Genomic DNA, 27,293 nt, shown 5'->3' on the forward strand with positions numbered 1-27,293 from the left:
CCCTGACTGAATCATATTGCACTCAACATACCCATCTAGTAGAGTCTCATAGAAGACAAGGAATCAAACCCCTGAATCATATTGCACTCAACATACCCATCTTCTAGTAGAATCTTATAGAAGACAAGGAATCAAACCCTGACTGAATCATAATGCACTCAACATACCCATCTTCTAGTAGAGTCGCATAGAAGACAAGGAATCAAACCCTGACTGAATCATATTGCACTCAACATTCGTCATCTTCTCCTAGAGTCTCATAGAAGTGACGGTTGGGCATAAACAGCACTTAGAATCAACTCTGCAACCTTGAAAGACGAGACTATTTAAGTTGATGTCATGATACAAAACAATTCTGTCCAGATTCATCCTCTGATCACTACAGCCTGTCTCCATTCTGTCCAGATTCATCCTCTGATCACTACAGCCTGTCTCCATTCTGTCCAGATTCATCCTTTGATCACTTCAGCCTGTCGCCGTTATTTTCTTCCCAAAATCTTTCTTTCACTTGTTTTCGTCAAATTCTATTTTGATCATTTTTTGATGTTGGGGTGCTGAGTATTCAGGAAGTGTGTTCGGGGGAGGGGACAGGTAGCTGTACTACCTTTCCAAGCCAAGTTCTCTCTGTTTGCATCCCAAATGGCACCCGGTTCCCTTTCTAGTGCTCTTCTTTTCACCAGGGCACATAGGGCTGCCATTTTGGGACACAGCCTCTGTTGTGCCGAATTTATATTGTCCCCTGTCTGCCCTCCCTCAGGACCTAACCGGTCTAAGCTCCAGGACATGTTTGCCAACCTGAGGGACCAGGAGGACATGAATCGCAGAGAACCCTCCTCTACTTCCCAGTCCCGCTCCAACGAACCCAGGCTCAACGACCACCACCAGGACAACAACACTGATGAAGGTACTGACCCTGTCTCTGTCTCTGTTTCTGTACTACCATATGTGACCGGCTCAAATCGGTCTTATGTAGCAAAATTTGAAATTGTGTTTTTTACATTGGATAAAAGCAGAGACACAGAGCTTCAAATGTTATATCATACACTGTATTTAAGGAACAATGGGAAAGTCATTCTGCTTTGAAAGTTGATAAACTTGATGATAAACACTTCTGAGAAAATGGCCTTTGAATGTTTTGGTCCTCCTCCTTGAGAGCTCCTCTGTGTCTACACCCATTCAGCATTGTTCACACCCTCTTAAGCCTTAGCCCCACCCATTCAGCAGTGTTCACACCCTCTTAATCCTTAGCCCCACCCATTCAGCATTGTTCACACCCTCTTAACCTCTTCCTCCTACCCTCTACTTTTTTGAACATTCTGTTAAAAATCGCGCAACATTTCAGCGCCCTGCTACTCATGCCAGGAATATAGTATATGCATATGATTAGTATGTGTGGATAGAAAACACTCAGACGTTTATAAAACTGGTTAAATCACGGCTGTGACTTTAACAGAACGTGCGTTTCATTGGAAAGTGCAGGAAAATCTGATCACTGAAAGTGGAAAAATATATCCATCCGCCGCTTCAACCCATTGTTATGGGTGAAAGACATTAAATATGGCTGAGGTTGCAGTACCTACAGCTTCCACACGATGTCAACAGTCTTGTCATTTGCCTAGGATTTGTTTCTTGGTCAAATGAACAAGAGACAGCCCATTTCTTCCGGTCTCCGACCGGATATTTTGGTTGGGAAATACAAGGACAGTATTTTCAAGACGGACCCCTATAGAAAACACTACGTCTCGTGATTAATTTGATCGCTTATTAACGTTTACTAATACCTAAAGTTGCATTACAAAAGTATTAGCCCCACCCATTCAGCATTGTTTACACCCTCTTAAGCCTTAGCCCCACCCATTCAGCATTGTTCACACCCTCTTAAGCATTAGCCCCATCCATTCAGCATTGTTCACACCCTCTTAAGCCTTAGCCCCAACCATTCAGCATTGTTCACACCCTCTTAAGCCTTAGCCCCACCCATTCAGCATTGTTCACACCCTCTTAAGCCTTAGCCCCACCCATTCAGCGTTGTTCACACATTTACATTTTACATTTAAGTCATTTAGCAGACGCTCTTATCCCCTCTTAAGCCTTAGCCCCACCCATTCAGCATTGTTCACACCCTCTTAAGCCTTAGCCCCACCCATTCAGCATTGTTCACACCCTCTTAAGCCTTGGCCCCACCCATTCAGCATTGTTCACACCCTCTTAAGCCTTAGCCCCACCCATCTCTTTACGGGTTGATCCAACCGTTCTGTACTAACTTGCCAGCTACTTCCAGACATCTAAGAGAGAGAGAACAGCTCACTGAACATTACTCACCCTAGTAGAGCTGGTTAGGCTGTTATGTTATCCAGAGTGTTGGTGACTGTAACCTTGCTGTCAGATTGTCCATTCCAAGTTCAGAGCGTTTTGCGTTGGATGCTCTGACTGATGAGTTTACTGACGTTTACTGACACCGGCCATATTCAACGGGTGTAGAGCGTTTTTAAATTCAGCAGTTATTCTGCTCTCTCTGGCATGAGTGCTCTGAAATCGGAGTAGATGGCCAGACTGAATTTATGAACTCACCCGTAATGGTTACTTGCATGGTGGAGTCTTTTGTTAAGACATGTAGCTAGCTAGCTAGGTAAACAATGAACCATAATCACAACTCATGACGTTACTACCCTGCAAGATAAAATATATATATATATAATAAATATATATATATGTTTATATTTATTTTTTACAGTATATATGTATATTAAACCGCGTTCGTACAGGATTACCTACACATACTGACCAACTCAAAAAGACAGAAGCACGCTATATGGCAGACCAATCCAAAATCATCTCTTGGCATGTCCAGCCCACTCATTATCTCAGCCAATCATGGCGAGTGAGAAAGCAGCTGTATTTTTCTGTGGCTAAACCAACTAGGCTCCTTATTTAACCATTATATTCATATTTACAGACGGCATAGATGGTTGTTATTAAGGCACATGAAAGTTCACATGTTCAGGAAGACTTTTCTGCCCTCCAAAAAAAAGTTGATGTTCCAACGTCTCTCCTGTAGTGGACCCGCGACATACGCCGAGTTTCCTGAAACAGGTCACAAATTTGCCCAGTGCACATCTTGAATTTTGACAAAGGTACTGCTCCTCTGCCCTTGCCTTTGTTGGACCACTAGTCTAAACTAGGTGTTGGACCCAGGGCTAGTCTAAACTAGGTGTTGGACCCAGGGCTAGTCTAAACTAGGTGTTGGACCCAGGGCTAGTCTAAACTAGGTGTTGGACCCAGGGCTAGTCTAAACTAGGTGTTGGACCCAGGGCTAGTCTAAACTAGGTGTTGGACCCAGGGCTAGTCTAAACTAGGTATTGGACCCAGGGCTAGTCTAAACTAGGTGTTGGACCCAGGGCTAGTCTAAACTAGGTGTTGGACCCAGGGCTAGTCTAAACTAGGTGTTGGACCCAGGGCTAGTCTAAACTAGGTGTTGGACCCAGGGCTAGTCTAAACTAGGTGTTGGACCCAGGGCTAGTCTAAACTAGGTGTTGGACCCAGGGCTAGTCGAAACTAGGTGTTGGACCCACGGCTAGTCTAAACTAGGTGTTGGACCCAGGGCTAGGGCTGTTAGATGGTACCATGTATTTGCTCAGTGTTAACATCTTGAGTGTCCTGCAGGTTATTGGTTGATTGATGAATTGACTGTCTCTGTTTCTCTTCCAGTGGAGGTGTTGACGGTCCCTCCTTCCTCTGGGAAGGCCTTTATCCTGGGTCCTGATGTGAACATGGAGGCTGAACTGGGCCTGGGAGAGCTGGCTGGTCTTACTGTATCTAATGAGGCTGATAGTCTGGCCTATGATGTAAGTATCCATATACCTCTATGGGAGGAGGAAGACTGCAGAGGGAGAACTGGCTGGATTCAGCATAGCTAATGAGGCTGTTAGTCTGGCCTACGACATGAGTCGAATCTCTTAGGTACCCGGAATACAATCTGCACTCTCCACTAGCCAAGAACATGATCTGTGTGCTTTACATTTCCGATGTCTGTCCACTCAATACCTTCCTCAATGAATATGCTTTCAGGTTAGGGTTAGTATTATAGTGCTCTCACAGTGCTGCTGCTGTCCTGGGGGATGTACAGTACAACAGCCCTGCTGCTGTCCTGGGGGATGTACAGCCCTGCTGCTGTCCTGGGGGATGTACAGCCCTGCTGCTGTCCTGGGGGATGTACAGCCCTGCTGCTGTCCTGGGGGATGTACAGCCCTGCTGCTGTCCTGGGGGATGTACAGCCCTGCTGCTGTCCTGGGGGATGTACAGCCCTGCTGCTGTGCTGGGGGATGTACAGTACTACAGCCCTGTTGCTGTCCTGGGGGATGTACAGCCCTGCTGCTGTGCTGGGGGATGTACAGCCCTGCTGCTGTCCTGGGGGATGTACAGCCCTGCTGCTGTCCTGGGGATGTACAGTACTACAGCCCTGCTGCTGTCCTGGGCGATGTACAGCCCTGCTGCTGTCCTGGGGGATGTACAGTACTACAGCCCTGCTGCTGTCCTGGGGGATGTACAGCCCTGCTGCTGTCCTGGGGGATGTACAGTACTACAGCCCTGTTGCTGTCCTGGGGGATGTACAGCCCTGCTGCTGTGCTGGGGGATGTACAGCCCTGCTGCTGTCCTGGGGGATGTACAGCCCTGCTGCTGTCCTGGGGATGTACAGTACTACAGCCCTGCTGCTGTCCTGGGGGATGTACAGCCCTGCTGCTGTCCTGGGGGATGTACAGCCCTGCTGCTGTCCTGGGGGATGTACAGTACTACAGCCCTGCTGCTGTCCTGGGGGATGTACAGCCCTGCTGATGTCCTGGGGGATGTACAGTACTACAGCCCTGCTGCTGTCCTGGGGGATGTACAGCCCTGCTGCTGTCCTGGGGGATGTACAGTACTACAGCCCTGTTGCTGTCCTGGGGGATGTACAGCCCTGTTGCTGTCCTGGGGGGTGTACAGTACTACAGCCCTGTTGCTGTCCTGGGGGATGGACAGCCCTGCTGCTGTCCTGGGGGATGCACAGTACTACAGCCCTGTTGCTGTCCTGAGGGATGTACAGTACTACAGCCCGGTTGCTGTCCTGGGGGATGTACAGCCCTGTTGCTGTCCTGGGGGATGTACAGTACTACAGCCCTGTTTCTGTCCTGGGGGATGTACAGTACTACAGCCCTGTTGCTGTCCTGGGGGATGTACAGTACTACAGCCCTGTTGCTGTCCTGGGGGATGTACAGTACTACAGCCCTGTTGCTGTCCTGAGGGATGTACAGTACTACAGCCCTTCAGCTGTCCTGGGGGATGTACAGTACTACAGCCCTGTTGCTGTCCTGGGGGATGTACAGCAGTGGAGAGAACAGTGACCTGGGAGGAAGAGGACGGGAGATGACAAGTGCCTGGATTAGGACTGCTTTCTTGGCGCTCTAGGAGGAGGACACAATGGAGTTGTCGACCGTGATGGCGAGATCATGGAACGGGCAGTCCTTCCCCGGGAGGAAGAGAGCAGCTCCGTCTTGCCGAGGTCCTGAGGGATGTACAGTACTACAGCCCTGTTGCTGTCCTGGGGGATGTACAGTTCTACAGCCCGGTTGCTGTCCTGGGGGATGTACAGTACTACAGCCCTGCTGCTGTCCTGGGGGATGTACAGTACTACAGCCCTGTTGCTGTCCTGGGGGATGTACAGCCCTGTTGCTGTCCTGGGGGATGTACAGTACTACAGCCCTGTTGCTGTCCTGGGGGATGTACAGCCCTGTTGCTGTCCTGGGGGATGTACAGCCCTGTTGCTGTCCTGGGGCATGTACAGTACTACAGCCCTGCTGCTGTCCTGAGGGATGTACAGCCCTGTTGCTGTCCTGGGGGATGTACAGTACTACAGCCCTGCTGCTGTCCTGAGGGATGTACAGTACTACAGCCCTGTTGCTGTCCTGGGGGATGTACAGCCCTGTTGCTGTCCTGGGGGATGTACAGTACTACAGCCCTGTTTCTGTCCTGGGGGATGTACAGCCCTGTTGCTGTCCTGGGGGATGTACAGTACTACAGCCCTGTTGCTGCCCTGGGGGATGTACAGCCCTGTTGCTGTCCTGGGGGATGTACAGTACTACAGCCCTGTTGCTGTCCTGGGGGATGTACAGCCCTGCTGCTGTCCTGGGGGATGTACAGCCCTGTTGCTGTCCTGGGGGATGTACAGTACTACAGCCCTGTTGCTGTCCTGGGGGATGTACAGCCCTGTTGCTGTCCTGGGGGATGTACAGTACTACAGCCCTGTTGCTGTCCTGGGGGATGTACAGCCCTGTTGCTGTCCTGGGGGGTGTACAGTACTACAGCCCTGTTGCTGTCCTGGGGGATGTACAGCCCTGCTGCTGTCCTGGGGGGTGTACAGTACTACAGCCCTGTTGCTGTCCTGGGGGATGTACAGCCCTGCTGCTGTCCTGGGGGATGTACAGCCCTGTTGCTGTCCTGGGGGATGTACAGTACTGTCTGGGGGATGTACAGCCCTGTGGGGGATGTACAGCCCTGTTGCTGTCTGGGGGATGTACAGCCCTGCTGCTGTCCTGGGGGTGTACTACAGCCCTGTTGCTGTCCTGGGGGATGTACAGCCCTGTTGCTGTCCTGGGGGATGTACAGTACTACAGCCCTGTTGCTGTCCTGGGGGATGTACAGCCCTGTTGCTGTCCTGGGGGGTGTACAGTACTACAGCCCTGTTGCTGTCCTGGGGGATGTACAGCCCTGCTGCTGTCCTGGGGGGTGTACAGTACTACAGCCCTGTTGCTGTCCTGGGGGATGTACAGCCCTGCTGCTGTCCTGGGGGATGTACAGCCCTGCTGCTGTCCTGGGGGGTGTACAGTACTACAGCCCTGTTGCTGTCCTGGGGGATGTACAGCCCTGCTGCTGTCCTGGGGGATGCAAAAGATTCCAGTTTACTTAGACTTTATCTACCCATAATCCATGGTGTTTCCCCTCCTCAGATGTCCAACAACAAGGATGCCCTGAGGAGGACGTGGAACCCTAAGTTTACCCTACGGAGCCACTTTGACGGGATCCGAGGTCTGGCGTTCCACCCCGTAGAAGCGGTTCTAGTCACCGCCTCAGAGGACCACACGCTGAAGATGTGGAACCTGCAGAAGACTTCCCCCACCAAGAAGTAAGACTGACCCTCCCTGTCTAATAGTATTATAATGTTAACCTTCCTGTCTAATAGTACTATAATGTTAACCTCCCTGTCTAATAGTACTATAATGTTAAGCTCCCTGTCTAATAGTACTATAATGTTAACCTCCCTGTCTAATAGTACTATAATGTTAACCTCCCTGTCTAATAGTACTATAATGTTAACCTCCCTGTCTAATAGTACTATAATGTTAACCTCCCTGTCTAATAGTACTATAATGTTAACCTCCCTGTCTAATAGTACTATAATGTTAACCTCCCTGTCTGACAGTACTATAATGTTAACCTCCCTGTCTAATAGTACTATAATGTTAACCTCCCTGTCTGATAGTACTATAATGTTAACCTCCCTGTCTAATAGTACTATAATGTTAACCTCCCTGTCTAATAGTACTATAATGTTAACCTCCCTGTCTAATAGTACTATAATGTTAACCTCCCTGTCTAATAGTACTATAATGTTAACCTCCCTGTCTAATAGTACTATAATGTTAACCTCCCTGTCTAATAGTACTATAATGTTAACCTCCCTGTCTGACAGTACTATAATGTTAACCTCCCTGTCTAATAGTACTATAATGTTAACCTCCCTGTCTGATAGTACTATAATGTTAACCTCCCTGTCTAATAGTACTATAATGTTAACCTCCCTGTCTAATAGTACTATAATGTTAACCTCCCTGTCTGATAGTACTATAATGTTAACCTCCCTGTCTGATAGTACTATAATGTTAACCTCCCTGTCTGACAGTACTATAATGTTAACCTCCCTGTCTAATAGTACTATAATGTTAACCCTAACCAAATCATCGTCTACTTCACTAAAGTCATTGAGACATTTGCTCTCACCAGGGGAGAGTTGGAATTTCAGTTTCCTTCCGGAATTGACTCCAAACATGGTGAGACCAATGTCTCTCACAAGACATCTATGTTACCTTTTATACAGTCTAGATTGTGTAGAAATTTTTTATCTCCAGGAATGCCTCTGTAGATGTGGAACCCATGCACACGTTCAGGGCCCACCAGGGTCCAGTGCTGTGTGTTGTGATGAGCAGTACAGGAGAGCAGTGTTTCAGTGGAGGGCTGGACGGCACCATTCAGAGCTGGAACACACCGAACCCTAACCTAGACCCATACGATTCATACGGTAAGAACAGAGGGCTGGCTGTGTCTGTTCTCTCTCTCTCTCTCTCTCTCTGTTCTCTCTGTCTCTCTCTCTGTTCTCTCTGTTATCTCTCTCTCTCTGTTCTCTGTCTCTCTCTCTCTGTTCTCTCTGTTCTCTCTCTCTGTTCTCTCTGTCTCTCTCTCTCTGTTCTCTCTGTTCTTTCTCTCTGTTCTCTCTCTCTGTTCTCTCTGTTCTTTCTCTCTGTTCTCTCTGTTCTCTCTCTCTGTTCTCTCTCTCTCTGTTCTCTCTCTCTGTTCTCTCTCTCTCTGTTCTCTCTGTTCTCTCTCTCTCTGTTCTCTCTCTCTCTCTCTGTTCTCTCTCTCTCTCTCTCTGTTCTCTCTCTGTTCTCTCTCTCTGTTCTCTCTTTCTCTCTCTGCTCTCTCTCTCTGTTCTCTCTCTCTTTCTGTTATCTCTCTCTCTGTTCTCTCTCTCTGTTCTCTCTCTCTCTCTTTCTCTCTCTACTCTCTCTCTGTTATCTCTCTCTCTGTTCTCTCTAGCTGTGCTCTGGCTGTCTGTCTGTCTCTGTCTTTGTGTCTGTGTCTGTCTGTGTCTGTCTGTTCACACTGCCCCCTCTCTCGCTCTCCCTGTTTTTCCGTCTGTGTGTTTGTGTCTGTCTGTCTGTAACATGTCCTCCTCCCTGTGTGTAATAGAGCCGTCTGTCCTGCGCGGGGCGCTGTGTGGTCATACTGACTCGGTGTGGGGTCTGGTGTACAGTGGTGTTCATCAGAGACTCTTGTCTTGCTCTGGAGACGGCACGGTCAAGCTGTGGGACGCCTCCGATACCAAGCCTGCCCTGGTCACCTTCCACACTAAAGGTCATTCTCATTCATGTCAACAGAATCCTACGCTGATTCATTTGTGTTGTGTGTTTATCATATTCAAATTCTGTGGTGAAATCAACAACTGTGGTTCGCTGCTTCAGAGTTTGGCGTGCCCTCGTCAGTGGACGTGGTCTGCAGTGACCCCGCCCACATGGTGACATCTTTCACCAGCGGTCAGATCGGCCTGTTCAACATGGAGACACAGCAACTGGTGCTCAGCCTGGAGTCTGCTGCGGAGACGGGTAGGTCTGGAGGGAGGGAGGGGCGAGGGAGGGAGGGATGATCAGATCGGCCTGTTCAACATGGAGACACAGCAACTGGTGATCAGCCTGGAGTCTGCTGCGGAGACGGGTAGGTCTGGAGGGAGGGAGGAGGGAGGGAGGGAGGGATGATCAGATCGGCCTGTTCAACATGGAGACACAGCAACTGGTGCTCAGCCTGGAGTCTGCTGCGGAGACGGGTAGGTCTGGAGGGAGGGATGGAGGGAGGGAGGGGAGGGAGGGAGGGAGGAAGGAGGGGGGGGGGTGATCAGATCGGCCTGTTCAACATGGAGACACAGCAACTGGTGCTCAGCCTGGAGTCTGCTGTGGAGACGGGTAGGTCTGGAGGGAGGGAGGGGCGAGGGAGTGAGTGAGTGGATGATCAGATCAGATCAGCCTCTTCAACATAGAAACACAGCAACTGGTGCTCAGCCTGGAGTCTGCTGCGGAGACGGGTAGGTCTGGAGGGAGGGAGGGAGGGAGTTTGGGAAGCCTCCAGACCTTTTTGTTAAAAAGTAAAGGAAGCTATTTGAAGCCAGTTTGGGAAGCCTTGGTATATTATTAATGTACATGGTCCTTGGAGCCAGATATGACCTAACAAGCTCTCTCTCCTCTCCCCAGGTACCCCCTGTCAGATCAACAAGGTGCTGAGTCACCCCACCCTCCCCATCACCATCACCGCTGAGGAGGACAAACGCATCAAGTTCTACGACAATAACACGGGTAACAGCCATTTTGCTGGTCTACATATAAACTTTCTATGAGTTTTTCACTCCAACAGTGTCTTCCTCACAGAACTAAATGTCTTCATGGTCCTCCATCAATCTGAAACTATGTGGAATCTCGCGGTCCTCCAGGTTTTACCTCAACCTGACCGTTTGGTTTCTCATGGCAGTTTATTTTATAGATGTTTTTAAAAGCGGAATGAATTCACAGAGAGCTTAACCTTCACACAGAAAGCTTAACCTTCACACAGAAAGCTTAACCTTCACACAGAAAGCTTAACCTTCACACAGAAAGCTTAACCTTCACACAGACAGCTTAACCTTCACACAGACAGCTTAGCCTTCACACAGACAGCTTAACCTTCACACAGACAGCTTAACCTTCACACAGAGAGCTTAACCTTCACACAGAAAGCTTAACCTTCACACAGAAAGCTTAACCTTCACACAGAAAGCTTAACCTTCACACAGACAGCTTAACCTTCACACAGAAAGCTTAACCTTCACACAGAGAGCTTAACCTTCACACAGAGAGCTTAACCTTCACACAGAAAGCTTAACCTTCACACAGAAAGCTTAACCTTCACACAGAAAGCTTAACCTTCACACAGACAGCTTAACCTTCACACAGAAAGCTTAACCTTCACACAGAAAGCAGAAACATTAAATTAACAAATGTTGTCCATTTGAACTCTTCAGGAAAGCTGGTCCACTCGATGGTGGCCCACCTGGATGCTGTTACCAGTTTAGCTGTCGACCCCAATGGTCTCTATCTGATGTCTGGCAGTAAGTAGCTAACTCTCCATAACAATGATTTCTAACATACTCAGCTAGATATATACCTTGTCATTCTGCATGTGATGATATGACAGACTATTAAACAGGAGAGGGCCTAGACCTGAGCCCTGGGGGACACCAGAGCTGTACACTTTATAAAACAGGAGAGGGCCTGGAACTGAGCCCTGGGGGACACCAGAACAGGAGAGGGTCTAGACCTGAGCCCTGGGGTACACCAGAGCTGTATACTTTATAAAACAGGAGAGGGCCTGGAACTGAGCCCTGGGGGACACCAGAACAGGAGAGGGTCTAGACCTGAGCCATGGGGGACACCAGAACAGGAGAGGGTCTAGACCTAAGCCCTGGGGGACACCAGAACAGGAGAGGGTCTAGACCTGAGCCCTGGGGGACACCAGAACAGGAGAGGGTCTAGACCTGAGCCCTGGGGTACACCAGAACAGGAGAGGGTCTAGACCTGAGCCCTGGGGTACACCAGAACAGGAGAGACATTTACATTACATTTAAGTAATTTAGCAGACGCTCTTATCCAAAGCGACTTACAAATTGGTGCATTCACCTTATGACATTCAATGGAAAACAGCCACTTTACAATAGTGCATCGAAATCTTTTAAGGGGGTGGGGTAGAAGGATTACTTTATCCTATCCTAGGTATTCCTTAAAGAGGTGGGGTTTCAGGTGTCTCCGGAAGGTGGTGATTGACTCCGCTGTCCTGGCGTCGTGAGGGAGTTTGTTCCACCATTGGGGGGCCAGAGCAGCGAACAGTTTTGACTGGGCTGAGCGGGAACTGTACTTCCTCAGTGGTAGGGAGGCGAGCAGGCCAGAGGTGGATGAACGCAGTGCCCTTGTTTGGGTGTAGGGCCTGATCAGAGCCTGGAGGTACTGAGGTGCCGTTCCCCTCACAGCTCCATAGGCAAGCACCATGGTCTTGTAGCGGATGCGAGCTTCAACTGGAAGCCAGTGGAGAGAGCGGAGGAGCGGGGTGACGTGAGAGAACTTGGGAAGGTTGAACACCAGACGGGCTGCGGCGTTCTGGATGAGTTGTAGGGGTTTAATGGCACAGGCAGGGAGCCCAGCCAACAGCGAGTTGCAGTAATCCAGACGGGAGATGACAAGTGCCTGGATTAGGACCTGCTCCGCTTCCTGTGTGAGGCAGGGTCGTACTCTGCGGATGTTGTAGAGCATGAACCTACAGGAACGGGCCACCGCCTTGATGTTAGTTGAGAACGACAGGGTGTTGTCCAGGATCACGCCAAGGTTCTTAGCGCTCTGGGAGGAGGACACAATGGAGTTGTCAACCGTGATGGCGAGATCATGGAACGGGCAGTCCTTCCCCGGGAGGAAGAGCAGCTCCGTCTTGCCGAGGTTCAGCTTGAGGTGGTGATCCGTCATCCACACTGATATGTCTGCCAGACATGCAGAGATGCGATTCGCCACCTGGTCATCAGAAGGGGGAAAGGAGAAGATTAATTGTGTGTAGTCTGCATAGCAATGATAGGCGAGACCATGTGAGGTTATGACAGAGCCAAGTGACTTGGTGTATAGCGAGAATAGGAGAGGGCCTAGAACAGAGCCCTGGGGGACACCAGTGGTGAGAGCGCGTGGTGAGGAGACAGATTCCCGCCACGCCACCTGGTAGGAGCGACCTGTCAGGTAGGACGCAATCCAAGCGTGGGCCGCGCCGGAGATGCCCAACTCGGAGAGGGTGGAGAGGAGGATCTGATGGTTCACAGTATCGAAGGCAGCCGATAGGTCTAGAAGGATGAGAGCAGAGGAGAGAGAGTTAGCTTTAGCAATGCGGAGCGCCTCCGTGATACAGAGAAGAGCAGTCTCAGTTGAATGACTAGTCTTGAAACCTGACTGATTTGGATCAAGAAGGTCATTCAGAGAGAGATAGCGGGAGAGCTGGCCAAGGACGGCGCGTTCAAGAGTTTTGGAGTGAAAAGAAAGAAGGGATACTGGTCTGTAGTTGTTGACATCGGAGGGATCGAGTGTAGGTTTTTTCAGAAGGGGTGCAACTCTCGCTCTCTTGAAGACGGAAGGGACGTAGCCAGCGGTCAGGGATGAGTTGATAGGGTCTAGATCTGAGCCCTGGGGGACACCAGAACAGGAGAGGGTCTAGACCTGAGCCCTGGGGGACACCAGAATAGGAGAGGGTCTAGATCTGAGCCCTGTGGGACACCAGAGCTGTATACTTTATATGAACTGCCTTGTCGCCCATCTCCTGTTCACTTTCCTCTAACTTCTTCCTGCTCTCCTCTTTGATCATTTTCCCCTCCCTAATCCCTTTCTCCTCTCCTCCCTCAGGTCATGACTGTTCTATTCGTCTGTGGAACCTGGAGACTAAGACGTGTATCCAGGAGTTTACAGCTCACAGGAAGAAGAATGATGAGTCTATCCATGACGTGGCCTTCCACCCCTCTAAGGCCTACATCGCCTCCGCCGGGGCAGACGCTCTTGCCAAGGTGTTCGTATGACGAGGACCTATCACAGTCCACTGACACAGCTTCCCAGCTCCAGGGACCAATAGATGTGGGCGTGTGGGGTGCTACGCAGACTTCATCTCACACATATCCCCTCTAGCGCTACTGGTTCCCTGTTTTGACTGGTGGATGGTGCAGCCAATAGCCTCTACTAAGCCCTAGACTAGGCCCTCCTCCAGAGGGAGAGGGTCAGGGCTGTGGTTGACTGGGAGGTCTGTTAGGAGAACTGCTATTGGGCACAAGGCTTCCTCCTCCCTCTATAATCCAGGCAGGCCCCTGGGTGTGAACGGCCACAGAGACCCTCCTCCTCAACCTGCATCCAATGAACACCCACAAAGACTGACTGGTTCAGACTAATCTTATGGTCTGTCTGCAGCTAGCGAGTGGTTGAAGACAGACTGACAGGTGTTTTATAGTGTAGACTCACTGGAGAAGTGGAGCACCATGCCCTAACCCCCCCTTTCCCCAGAACCCCGGGCCTCTCCTTTCCCCAGAACCCCGGGCCTCTCCTTTCCCCAGAACCCCGGGCCTCTCCTTTCCCCAGAACCCCGGGCCTCTCCTTTCTCCAGAACCCCGGGCCTCTCCTTTCCCCAGAACCCCGGGCCTCTCCTTTCCCCAGAACCCCGGGACTCTCCTTTCCCCAGAACCCCGGGCCTCTCCTTTCCCCAGAACCCGGGCCTCTCCTTTCCCCAGAACCCCGGGCCTCTCCTTTCCCCAATCTCTAGGCTCAGGCTTCTCCCATTTAGACCCCTGTCTGCTCCCTGGTCCCTCCTCTCCTTCTCCTCCATGTCAGGTTCAGAGTTGTGTTGTGATGGAGATGTGGAGTACTTCCTGAAGACTGGCTGTGGCATCTCACTATTCTTTTCTGCTTCTACTCTGCCTGCCTCCAGCCAGCCTTTCTCTCTCTCTGCTTTCCTTTTAAGAACACTTATTGACAAATGTGCCTTTGCTTTAAAAAGGTCTTGAAACATCAGTTATTTTACAGAACTGTTTTTTTGAGGGAGGTGGAGTTAATGAGGAAAGGTTTTCACGATGGTGTCCGTTTTTACAAAACATTGGGTGTAAAATTGCAAATACCTATAATATATTAAGTCTTAACTTACTGTGTTGATGTTTGAGTGTTAATTTTTGATAAATAGCATGTGTGGAAATGAGCCTTGTCCCAGATCTTTGTGCTGTTTTACTATTGACTATATAGGAGTTGGTAAGGCAGCATAAACAGATCTGGGACCAGGCTAGAGGGGAATCACTTCTTCAAAGCCAATCTGGCAGAGTGAAACAGACCAAGTAAATGTTTCCTGTTGGTTCGAAGAATTCCTAGTTATAATTGTACACTGCAAATTAGTCATGTTACCAAAGTAAATCTGGTTCTGCAACATGAGGTTCAGTCTGCAGAAACAGGTCTGTGTTTACAACATGAGGTTCAGTCTGCAGTAACAGGTCTGTGTTTACAAAATGAGGTTCAGTCTGCAGTAACAGGTCTGTGTTTACAACATGAGGTTCAGTCTGCTGTAACAGGTCTGTGTTTACAATACAGCCTCTACAACATGAGGTTCAGTCTGCAGTAACAGGTCTGTGTTTACAAAATGAGGTTCAGTCTGCAGTAACAGGTCTGTGTTTACAATACAGCCTCTACAACATGAGGTTCAGTCTGCAGTAACAGGTCTGTGTTTACAACATGAGGTTCAGTCTGCAGTAACAGGTCTGTGTTTACAACATGAGGTTCAGTCTGCAGTAACAGGTCTGTGATTACAACATGAGGTTCAGTCTGCAGTAACAGGTCTGTGTTTACAACATGAGGTTCAGTCTGCAGTAACAGGTCTGTGTTTACAACATGAGGTTCAGTCTGCAGTAACAGGTCTGTGTTTACAACATGAGGTTCAGTCTGCAGTAACAGGTCTGTGTTTACAACATGAGGTTCAGTCTGCTGTAACAGGTCTGTGTTTACAATACAGCCTCTACAACACGAGGTTCAGTCTGCAGTAACAGGTCTGTGTTTACAACATGAGGTTCAGTCTGCTGTAACAGGTCTGTGTTTACAATACAGCCTCTACAACATGAGGTTCAGTCTGCTGTAACAGGTCTATGTTTACAATACAGCCTCTACAACATGAGGTTCAGTCTGCTGTAACAGGTCTGTGTTTACAATACAGCCTCTACAACAAGAGGTTCAGTCTCCTGTGTCCATGGTTGGGGTAGAGGCAGTGCAGGACTGTCGTGTGTCCATGGTGGAGGGAGGTAGAGGCAGTGCAGGACTGTCCTGTGTCCATGGTGGAGGTAGAGGCAGTGCAGGACTGTCCTATGTCCATGGTGGAGGTAGAGGCAGTACAGGACTGTCCTGTGTCCATGGTGGAGGTAGAGGCAGTGCAGGACTGTCCTGTGTCCATGGTGGAGGTAGAGGCAGTGCAGGACTGTCCTGTGTCCAAGGTGGAGGTAGAGGCAGTGCAGGACTGTCCTGTGTCCCTGGTGGAGGTAGAGGCAGTACAGGACTGTCCTGTGTCCATGGTGGAGGTAGAGGCAGTGCAGGACTGTCCTGTGTCCCTGGTGGAGGTAGAGGCAGTACAGGACTGTCCTGTGTCCATGGTGGAGGTAGAGGCAGTGCAGGACTGTCCTGTGTCCATGGTGGAGGTAGAGGCAGTGCAGGACTGTCATGTGTCCAAGGTGGAGGTAGAGGCAGTGCAGGACTGTCCTGTGTCCAAGGTGGAGGGAGGTAGAGGCAGTACAGGACTGTCCTGTGTCCAAGGTGGAGGTAGAGGCAGTGCAGGACTGTCCTGTGTCCATGGTGGAGGTAGAGGCACTGCAGGACTGTCCTGTGTCCATGGTGGAGGGAGGTAATAATAATAAATAATAATAATAATATATGCCATTTAGCAGACGCTTTTATCCAAAGCGACTTACAGTCATGTGTGCATACATTCTACGTATGGGTGGTCCCGGGGATCGAACCCACTACCCTGGCGTTACAAGCGCCATGCTCTACCAACTGAGCTACACAGGACCACAGGGAGGTAGAAGCAGTACAGGACTGTCCTGTGTCCATGGTGGAGGGAGGTAGAGGCAGTACAGGACTGTCCTGTGTCCATGGTGGAGGTAGAGGCAGTGCAGGACTGTCCTGTGTCCATGGTGGAGGTAGAGGCAGTGCAGGACTGTCCTGTGTCCATGGTGGAGGGAGGTAGAGGCAGTACAGGACTGTCCTGTGTCCATGGTGGAGGGAGGTAGAGGCAGTGCAGGAATGTCCTGTGTCCATGGTGGAGGGAGGTAGAGGCAGTACAGGACTGTCCTGTGTCCATGGTGGAGGTAGAGGCAGTACAGGACTGTCCTTTGTCCATGGTGGAGGGAGGTAGAGGCAGTGCAGGACTGTCCTGTGTCCATGGTGGAGGGAGGTAGAGGCAGTACAGGACTGTCCTGTGTCCATGGTGGAGGGAGGTAGAGGCAGTACAGGACTGTCCTATGTCCATGGTGGAGGTAGAGGCTGTGCAGGACTGTCCTGTGTCCATGGTGGAGGTAGAGGCAGTGCAGGACTGTCCTGTGTCCATGGTGGAGGGAGGTAGAGGCAGTACAGGACTGTCCTGTGTCCATGGTGGAGGGAGGTAGAGGCAGTACAGGACTGTCCTGTGTCCATGGTGGAGGTAGAGGCAGTGCAGGACTGTCATGTGTCCATGGTGGAGGTAGAGGCAGTGCAGGACTGTCCTGTGTCCCTGGTGGAGGTAGAGGCAGTGCAGGACTGTCCTGTGTCCCTGGTGGAGGTAGAGGCAGTGCAGGACTGTCCTGTGTCCCTGGTGGAGGTAGAGGCAGTGCAGGACTGTCCTGTGTCCATGGTGGAGGTAGAGGCAGTGCAGGACTGTCTTGTGTCCCTGGTGGAGGTATAGGCAGTGCAGGACTGTCCTGTGTCCCTGGTGGAGGTAGAGGCAGTGCAGGAATGTCCTGTGTCCATGGTGGAGGGAGGTAGAGGCAGTACAGGACTGTCCTGTGTCCATGGTGGAGGTAGAGGCAGTACAGGACTGTCCTTTGTCCATGGTGGAGGGAGGTAGAGGCAGTGCAGGACTGTCCTGTGTCCATGGTGGAGGTAGAGGCAGTGCAGGAATGTCCTGTGTCCATGGTGGAGGGAGGTAGAGGCAGTACAGGACTGTCCTGTGTCCATGGTGGAGGTAGAGGCAGTACAGGACTGTCCTTTGTCCATGGTGGAGGGAGGTAGAGGCAGTGCAGGACTGTCCTGTGTCCATGGTGGAGGGAGGTAGAGGCAGTACAGGACTGTCCTGTGTCCATGGTGGAGGGAGGTAGAGGCAGTACAGGACTGTCCTGTGTCCATGGTGGAGGTAGAGGCTGTGCAGGACTGTCCTGTGTCCATGGTGGAGGTAGAGGCAGTGCAGGACTGTCCTGTGTCCATGGTGGAGGGAGGTAGAGGCAGTACAGGACTGTCCTGTGTCCATGGTGGAGGGAGGTAGAGGCAGTACAGGACTGTCCTGTGTCCATGGTGGAGGTAGAGGCAGTGCAGGACTGTCATGTGTCCATGGTGGAGGTAGAGGCAGTGCAGGACTGTCCTGTGTCAGTAGAGGCAGGACTGTCCTGTGTCCCTGGTGGAGGTAGAGGCAGTGCAGGACTGTCCTGTGTCCCTGGTGGAGGTAGAGGCAGTGCAGGACTGTCCTGTGTCCATGGTGGAGGTAGAGGCAGTGCAGGACTGTCTTGTGTCCCTGGTGGAGGTAGGCAGTAGGACTGTCCTGTGTCCCTGGTGGAGGTAGAGGCAGTACAGGACTGTCCTGTGTCCCTGGTGGAGGTAGAGGCAGTGCAGGACTGTCCTGTGTCCCTGGTGGAGGTGGTGGAGTCCTGTGTCCATGGTGGAGGTAGGCAGTGCAGGACTGTCCTGTGTCCATGGTGGAGGGAGGTAGAGGCAGTACAGGACTGTCCTGTGTCCATGGTGGAGGGAGGTAGAGGCAGTGCCGGAATGTCCTGTGTCCATGGTGGAGGGAGGTAGAGGCAGTACAGGACTGTCCTGTGTCCATGGTGGAGGGAGGTAGAGGCAGTACAGGACTGTCCTGTGTCCATGGTGGAGGTAGAGGCAGTGACTGTCCTGTGTCCATGGTGGAGGTAGAGGCAGTGCAGGACTGTCCTGTGTCCATGGTGGAGGGAGGTAGAGGCAGTACAGGACTGTCCTGTGTCCATGGTGGAGGGAGGTAGAGGCAGTGCAGGAATGTCCTGTGTCCATGGTGGAGGGAGGTAGAGGCAGTACAGGACTGTCCTGTGTCCATGGTGGAGGTAGAGGCAGTACAGGACTGTCCTTTGTCCATGGTGGAGGGAGGTAGAGGCAGTGCAGGACTGTCCTGTGTCCATGGTGGAGGGAGGTAGAGGCAGTACAGGACTGTCCTTTGTCCATGGTGGAGGGAGGTAGAGGCAGTGCAGGACTGTCCTGTGTCCATGGTGGAGGGAGGTAGAGGCAGTACAGGACTGTCCTGTGTCCATGGTGGAGGGAGGTAGAGGCAGTGCAGGACTGTCCTGTGTCCCTGGTGGAGGTAGAGGCAGTGCAGGACTGTCCTGTGTCCCTGGTGGAGGTAGAGGCAGTGCAGGACTGTCCTGTGTCCATGGTGGAGGTAGAGGCAGTGCAGGACTGTCTTGTGTCCCTGGTGGAGGTATAGGCAGTGCAGGACTGTCCTGTGTCCCTGGTGGAGGTAGAGGCAGTACAGGACTGTCCTGTGTCCCTGGTGGAGGTAGAGGCAGTGCAGGACTGTCCTGTGTCCCTGGTGGAGGTAGAGGCAGTGCAGGACTGTCCTGTGTCCATGGTGGAGGTAGAGGCAGTGCAGGACTGTCCTGTGTCCATGGTGGAGGGAGGTAGAGGCAGTACAGGACTGTCCTGTGTCCATGGTGGAGGGAGGTAGAGGCAGTGCCGGAATGTCCTGTGTCCATGGTGGAGGGAGGTAGAGGCAGTACAGGACTGTCCTGTGTCCATGGTGGAGGGAGGTAGAGGCAGTACAGGACTGTCCTGTGTCCATGGTGGAGGTAGAGGCAGTGCAGGACTGTCCTGTGTCCATGGTGGAGGTAGAGGCAGTGCAGGACTGTCCTGTGTCCATGGTGGAGGGAGGTAGAGGCAGTACAGGACTGTCCTGTGTCCATGGTGGAGGGAGGTAGAGGCAGTGCAGGAATGTCCTGTGTCCATGGTGGAGGGAGGTAGAGGCAGTACAGGACTGTCCTGTGTCCATGGTGGAGGTAGAGGCAGTACAGGACTGTCCTTTGTCCATGGTGGAGGGAGGTAGAGGCAGTGCAGGACTGTCCTGTGTCCATGGTGGAGGGAGGTAGAGGCAGTACAGGACTGTCCTGTGTCCATGGTGGAGGGAGGTAGAGGCAGTACAGGACTGTCCTGTGTCCATGGTGGAGGTAGAGGCTGTGCAGGACTGTCCTGTGTCCATGGTGGAGGTGTCAGGACTGTCCTGTGTCCATGGTGGAGGGAGGTAGAGGCAGTGCAGGACTGTCATGTGTCCATGGTGGAGGTAGAGGCAGTGCAGGACTGTCCTGTGTCCCTGGTGGAGGTAGAGGCAGTGCAGGACTGTCCTGTGTCCCTGGTGGAGGTAGAGGCAGTGCAGGACTGTCCTGTGTCCCTGGTGGAGGTAGAGGCAGTGCAGGACTGTCCTGTGTCCATGGTGGAGGTAGAGGCAGTGCAGGACTGTCTTGTGTCCCTGGTGGAGGTATAGGCAGTGCAGGACTGTCCTGTGTCCCTGGTGGAGGTAGAGGCAGTACAGGACTGTCCTGTGTCCCTGGTGGAGGTAGAGGCAGTGCAGGACTGTCCTGTGTCCCTGGTGGAGGTAGAGGCAGTGCAGGACTGTCCTGTGTCCATGGTGGAGGTAGAGGCAGTGCAGGACTGTCCTGTGTCCATGGTGGAGGGAGGTAGAGGCAGTACAGGACTGTCCTGTGTCCATGGTGGAGGGAGGTAGAGGCAGTGCCGGAATGTCCTGTGTCCATGGTGGAGGGAGGTAGAGGCAGTACAGGACTGTCCTGTGTCCATGGTGGAGGGAGGTAGAGGCAGTACAGGACTGTCCTGTGTCCATGGTGGAGGTAGAGGCAGTGCAGGACTGTCCTGTGTCCATGGTGGAGGTAGAGGCAGTGCAGGACTGTCCTGTGTCCATGGTGGAGGGAGGTAGAGGCAGTACAGGACTGTCCTGTGTCCATGGTGGAGGGAGGTAGAGGCAGTGCAGGAATGTCCTGTGTCCATGGTGGAGGGAGGTAGAGGCAGTACAGGACTGTCCTGTGTCCATGGTGGAGGTAGAGGCAGTACAGGACTGTCCTTTGTCCATGGTGGAGGGAGGTAGAGGCAGTGCAGGACTGTCCTGTGTCCATGGTGGAGGGAGGTAGAGGCAGTACAGGACTGTCCTGTGTCCATGGTGGAGGGAGGTAGAGGCAGTACAGGACTGTCCTGTGTCCATGGTGGAGGTAGAGGCTGTGCAGGACTGTCCTGTGTCCATGGTGGAGGTAGAGGCAGTGCAGGACTGTCCTGTGTCCATGGTGGAGGGAGGTAGAGGCAGTGCAGGACTGTCATGTGTCCATGGTGGAGGTAGAGGCAGTGCAGGACTGTCCTGTGTCCCTGGTGGAGGTAGAGGCAGTGCAGGACTGTCCTGTGTCCCTGGTGGAGGTAGAGGCAGTGCAGGACTGTCCTGTGTCCCTGGTGGAGGTAGAGGCAGTGCAGGACTGTCCTGTGTCCATGGTGGAGGTAGAGGCAGTGCAGGACTGTCTTGTGTCCCTGGTGGAGGTATAGGCAGTGCAGGACTGTCCTGTGTCCCTGGTGGAGGTAGAGGCAGTACAGGACTGTCCTGTGTCCCTGGTGGAGGTAGAGGCAGTGCAGGACTGTCCTGTGTCCCTGGTGGAGGTAGAGGCAGTGCAGGACTGTCCTGTGTCCATGGTGGAGGTAGAGGCAGTGCAGGACTGTCCTGTGTCCCTGGTGGAGGTAGAGGCAGTGCAGGACTGTCCTGTGTCCATGGTGGAGGTAGAGGCAGTGCAGGACTGTCCTGTGTCCATGGTGGAGGTAGAGGCAGTGCAGGACTGTCCTGTGTCCATGGTGGAGGGAGGTAGAGGCAGTGCAGGACTGTCCTGTGTCCATGGTGGAGGGAGGTAGAGGCAGTGCAGGACTGTCCTGTGTCCATGGTGGAGGTAGAGGCAGTGCAGGACTGTCCTGTGTCCATGGTGGAGGGAGGTAGAGGCAGTGCAGGACTGTCCTGTGTCCATGGTGGAGGTAGAGGCAGTGCAGGAATGTCCTGTGTCCATGGTGGAGGTAGAGGCAGTGCAGGACTGTCCTGTGTCCATGGTGGAGGTAGAGGCAGTGCAGGACCATATGGACATTTGAAATAATTTCACTATTAGAATAATAATATTAGTATTTCTTTATTTTTCTGGATATCCAGATGTATTTTGAAGAATGTAAAAATGTTTTAAACTTCAGTGGAGTCTTTCTTGGGAGAGAGCTGGTGCTGCTCTGCTTCAGAGAGAGCTGGTGCTGCTCTGCTTGGGAGAGAGCTGGTGCTGCTCTGCTTGGGAGAGAGCTGGTGCTGCTCTGCTTGGGAGAGAACTGGTGCTGTGCTCTGCTTGGGAGAGAGCTGGTGCTGCGCTCTGCTTGGGAGAGAGCTGGTGCTGCTCTGCTTGGGAGAGAGCTGGTGCTGCTCTGCTTGGGACAGAGCTGGTGCTGTGCTCTGCTTGGGAGAGAGCTGGTGCTGCTCTGCTTGGGAGAGAGCTGGTGCTGCTCTGCTTGGGAGAGAGCTGGTGCTGCTCTGCTTGGGAGAGAGTTGGTGCTGCTCTGCTTGGGAGAGAGCTGGTGCTGCGCTCTGCTTCAGAGATAGCTGGTGCTGCTCTGCTTGGGAGAGAGCTGGTGCTGAGCTCTGCTTGGGAGAGAGCTGGTGCTGAGCTCTGCTTGGGAGAGAGCTGGTGCTGAGCTCTGCTTGGGAGAGAGCTGGTGCTGCGCTCTGCTTGGGAGATAGCTGGTGCTGCTCTGCTTGGGAGAGAGCTGGTGCTACGCTGCTTATTTCAGCAGAATGTGGGGGAGGGGAGGGAGAGGAGTAGGGACCGGTGTTCGGGCTAGTTGCTGCCATAGGTTCTCTATCATACCATCTGGTAGTGTCTGTCTTGATTGCATCAAATCAATGTAAAGAGACTAGCTAGCTGAAGTTGTCAGCTACGGTATGTTAGCCAGCTAGCTAGCTAAAGTAGCCAACTACAGTATGTTAGCCAGCTAGCTAGCTAAAGTAGCCAACTACAGTATGTTAGCCAGCCTGCTAGCTAAAGTAGCCAACGACAGTATGCTAGCCAGCTAAAGTAGGCAACTAGAGTATGTTAGCCAGCTAGCTAGCTAAAGTAGCCAACTACAGTATGTTAGCCAAATAATACCAACAATGCACTAATCAATAACAATGTAATACTAAAAATAACAAGGTAGAACAAAAACATGAGCTATAAAAACAAGAACTAAGAAGAACACGATAAGATAAGTAAGAATACTATATTGTGTGTGAGAGTGTTTTTAGGGAAATATTAGCGTCTGCTACAGGCTATCACCTCAACGTGAATGAAGCCTTGAGCCGAGGTTGGGGAACTATTAGCCCATGTTATAGACATTGATGTTACTGTTATAATACCTACAAGTTACTAACTGTCTACATGATGGTGAACTTGTGGGGCCAGGGAAATATAGGCTGATGTGCTTCTACATTACTCTTCCCCTCCAGAAGATGGAGGATACCGAGAGGTCCAACTCTGAGCTCTCTAAACAGAAGGTAGATCTTCAGTCTCTCCCAACACGGGCATATCTGGACCAGACTGTGGTGCTCTCTGTGCCAAAGAAAGGTGGGCTACAATATCAATCAAATCTATTTTATAAAGCCCTTTTTATATCAAAGTACTTTACAGAAACCCAGCCTAAAACCCCAAAGAGCAAGCAATGCAGAGGCAGAAGCACAGTGGCTGGGAAAAACCTCCCTAGAAAGGCAGGAACCTAAGAAGAAACCTAGAGAGAAACCAGGCTCCTAAGAAGAAACCTAGAGAGAAACCAGGCTCCTAAGAAGAACCCTAGAGAGGAACCAGGCTCCTAAGAAGAAACCTAGAGAGAAACCAGGCTCCTAAGAAGAAACCTAGAGAGAAACCAGGAACCTCAGAAGAAACCTAGAGAGGAACCAGGCTCCTAAGAAGAAACCTAGAGAGGAACAGGGCTCCGGGCAGCCGAGCGGAAATGGAGGAAAACTCGCCTCCCTGCGGACCTGGCATCCTTTCACTCCCTCCTCTCTACATTTTCCTCCTCTGTCTCTGCTGCTAAAGCCACTTTCTACCACGCTAAATTCCAAGCATCTGCCTCTAACCCTAGGAAGCTCTTTGCCACCTTCTCCTCCCTCCTGAATCCTCCTCCCCCTCCCCCCCTCCTCCCTCTCTGCAGATGACTTCGTCAACCATTTTGAAAAGAAGGTCGACGACATCCGATCCTCGTTTGCTAAGTCAAACGACACCGCTGGTTCTGCTCACACTGCCCTACCCTGTGCTCTGACCTCTTTCTCCCCTCTCTCTCCAGATGAAATCTCGCGTCTTGTGACGGCCGGCCGCCCAACAACCTGCCCGCTTGACCCTATCCCCTCCTCTCTTCTCCAGACCATTTCCGGAGACCTTCTCCCTTACCTCACCTCGCTCATCAACTCATCCCTGACCGCTGGCTACGTCCCTTCCGTCTTCAAGAGAGCGAGAGTTGCACCCCTTCTGAAAAAACCTACACTCGATCCCTCCGATGTCAACAATTACAGACCAGTATCCCTTCTTTCTTTTCTCTCCAAAACTCTTGAACGTGCCGTCCTTGGCCAGCTCTCCCGCTATCTCTCTCTGAATGACCTTCTTGATCCAAATCAGTCAGGTTTCAAGACTAGTCATTCAACTGAGACTGCTCTCCTCTGTATCACGGAGGCGCTCCGCACTGCTAAAGCTAACTCTCTCTCCTCTGCTCTCATCCTTCTAGATCTATCGGCTGCCTTCGATACTGTGAACCATCAGATCCTCCTCTCCACCCTCTCCGAGTTGGGCATCTCTGGCGCGGCCCACGCTTGGATTGCGTCCTACCTGACAGGTCGCTCCTACCAGGTGGCGTGGCGAGAATCTGTCTCCTCACCACGCGCTCTCACCACTGGTGTCCCCCAGGGGTCTGTTCTTGGCCCTCTCCTATTCTCGCTATACACCAAGTCACTTGGCTCTGTCATAACCTCACATGGTCTCTCTTATCATTGCTATGCAGACGACACACAGTTAATCTTCTCCTTTCCCCCTTCTGATGACCAGGTGGCGAATCGCATCTCTGCATGTCTGGCAGACATATCAGTGTGGATGACGGATCACCACCTCAAGCTGAACCTCGGCAAGACGGAGCTGCTCTTCCTCCCGGGGAAGGACTGCCCGTTCCATGATTTCGCCATCACGGTTGACAACTCCATTGTGTCCTCCTCCCAGAGCTCCAAGAACCTTGGCGTGATCCTGGACAACACCCTGTCGTTCTCAGCCAACATCAAGGCGGTGGCCCGTTCCTGTAGGTTCATGCTCTACAACATCCGCAGAGTACGACCCTGCCTCACACAGGAAGCGGCGCAGGTCCTAATCCAGGCACTTGTCATCTCCCGTCTGGATTACTGCAACTCGCTGTTGGCTGGGCTCCCTGCCTGTGCCATTAAACCCCTTCAACTCATCCAGAACGCCGCAGCCCGTCTGGTGTTCAACCTTCCCAAGTTCTCTCACGTCACCCCGCTCCTCCGTTCTCTCCACTGGCTTCCAGTTGAAGCTCGCATCCGCTACAAGACCATGGTGCTTGCCTACGGAGCTGTGAGGGGAACGGCACCTCAGTACCTCCAGGCTCTGATCAGGCCCTACACCCAAACAAGGGCACTGCGTTCATCCACCTCTGGCCTGCTCGCCTCCCTACCACTGAGGAAGTACAGCTTCCAGTCAAAACTGTTCGCTGCCCTGGCCCCCCCAATGGTGGAACAAACTCCCTCACGACGCCAGGACAGCGGAGTCAATCACCACCTTCCGGAGACACCTGAAACCCCACCTCTTTAAGGAATACCTAGGATAGGATAAGTAATCCCTCTCACCCCCCCCCCTTAAGTTTTAGATGCACTATTGTAAAGTGACTGTTCCACTGGATGTCATAAGGTGAATGCACCAATTTGTAAGTCGCTCTGGATAAGAGCGTCTGCTAAATGACTTAAATGTAATGTAAATGTAATGAACCAGGCTCCTATACATTTCCTTTCCCAGTCTCACATCAGCCTGTGTTGTGAAGCTGGGCACTGAAATAAAGAATAGTTATTCCCACATTGATGAAATCCCTAATTGTTTTATTGGTTTTATTTGATGACTGATTTTTATTAATCCTAGCTTTTCTTCTCTTCCAGGACTCATAATCCCATTGTGTTTCTCGCTGTACATCTCCTCCAAAACAAGTCTCAAGATGAGGACTGTATCAAACACCTCTGAAGAAACGACACTGGTGGACCTATAATATATACCACTATATATAGTGTAGGTGTACCAGCTGGTGTGTACTGATTCCGTTATTTTATATGATATATTTTTGTTGAACAAAACAACAAATGTTTCTGTAATTGACTACATGTTATGGAGTGTTTCTTCAGCCATATGAACACATTCGACTTGACATGTGTTATATCAAAAGTCTGTTATTTTCAGCGACATTTTGTATTCTTAAAAAAAACACGTATCACAATCATTATAATGGAAACTTCAATAAAGCAACTATCAGCTAAATCATTGTTAGTGAGACAATACACTCGCATCATGTGCTATGTGATGCCTACAATACACCAAATAGATGGTTTCATTTCCATTGTACAGTATTCATATTGTTTTTTTAAGTACGTAGTTGACAGTTGTGTGAATACCTGTCGGGTTCATGTTGTTAGTGTCGCTAACTATGGTAACTTTACATAAACTGCCGCTGCAACCATAGTAAATACACTCTGTGGATTATTCCATGTGGCCTGGTTTCGTTTATTAGTCTGCATTGGGCAAAATCAGCCCCGTACCATGCGTTAATATCACCATGAGCAATTGCTTGATCTTTCGATGAACACTATTCGGCGAATATCTCCCAAGTGAGTTTAAGCCCTGGTAGCTCGCCGTGATCGTATAGTGGTTAGTACTCTGCGTTGTGGCCGCAGCAACCCCGGTTCGAATCCGGGTCACGGCATTGCGATACACAATGTCACGGCAAAAGGGTTATTTTTTTTTTAGAAAATGTGTTCTAAAAATAATAACTATGCCTTGTAATCATATCTATTACAGTTTTTCATGAGAGAAATCAGGAAATATAGAATATATGCGTGAACTGAATCGAATCGATTCATACACGCTTTTCGGAACTAGGAAACTCGGTCGTATCCGACAGGCGATCTGGTTGTAGCTCAACAAATCAGCACGTCGAAAATTCCCGAGTTACTTAGTTCCGACTTGCGTGTTCAACGCAGCAGCTTTGACTTGCTCTGACTCTATGCAAAGATTGAACATTACATTTATATTTTAAGACAATGAAATACTCAGCCAACAAAAAAGCTGTTATAAATATAAATGTGTGTATGCCTCTTAAGGGTCCTTGTTTAATGTGATATTGTACCCAGTAGCCCAAATGTAATTTGCATATTCTTTATATATACTTGTGTGTCCCATGTACTTTTTGCATTGATTTGTTAATACAAAAATAATAATAATAGTTTGCTCGATTGATTTACTCGACCGCTCGATTTATACCCTCAATTTAAGATGTAATTGCGTGACGATTATCTCAGCAACCGGGTGACGCAGCAGGACAACGTATAAATGCGTTTAGTCGACGGTCTGCTTGGTGCGG

The 27,293-nt window shown here is 51.0% G+C and overlaps 1 protein-coding gene and 1 non-coding gene across 2 annotated transcripts in view; both read left to right on the plus strand.

Annotated features, from left to right (window-relative positions):
• LOC124039067 (striatin-like) overlaps nucleotides 1-14,534 on the plus strand; it is an 84,788-nt gene extending 70,254 nt beyond the window's left edge. Inside the window, exons 11-19 of the mRNA XM_046354948.1 lie at nucleotides 758-904; nucleotides 3,709-3,845; nucleotides 6,981-7,156; nucleotides 8,160-8,329; nucleotides 8,998-9,162; nucleotides 9,270-9,410; nucleotides 10,050-10,151; nucleotides 10,853-10,939; nucleotides 13,257-14,534. Coding sequence (XP_046210904.1) covers nucleotides 758-904; nucleotides 3,709-3,845; nucleotides 6,981-7,156; nucleotides 8,160-8,329; nucleotides 8,998-9,162; nucleotides 9,270-9,410; nucleotides 10,050-10,151; nucleotides 10,853-10,939; nucleotides 13,257-13,426 — 1,295 coding nt within the window. The 3' untranslated portion in view covers nucleotides 13,427-14,534. The remainder of the gene's footprint in view (nucleotides 1-757; nucleotides 905-3,708; nucleotides 3,846-6,980; nucleotides 7,157-8,159; nucleotides 8,330-8,997; nucleotides 9,163-9,269; nucleotides 9,411-10,049; nucleotides 10,152-10,852; nucleotides 10,940-13,256) is intronic.
• Nucleotides 14,535-26,564: 12,030 nt separating this feature from the next.
• On the plus strand, nucleotides 26,565-26,636 carry trnah-gug. Its single transcript has one exon. It is a non-coding gene; the product is annotated as a tRNA-His (tRNA).
• Nucleotides 26,637-27,293: the final 657 nt, after the last annotated feature.

Source organism: Oncorhynchus gorbuscha, linkage group LG07 (assembly GCF_021184085.1).
Source record: "Oncorhynchus gorbuscha isolate QuinsamMale2020 ecotype Even-year linkage group LG07, OgorEven_v1.0, whole genome shotgun sequence".
In the NCBI taxonomy this organism is placed as follows: Eukaryota; Metazoa; Chordata; class Actinopteri; order Salmoniformes; family Salmonidae; genus Oncorhynchus; species Oncorhynchus gorbuscha.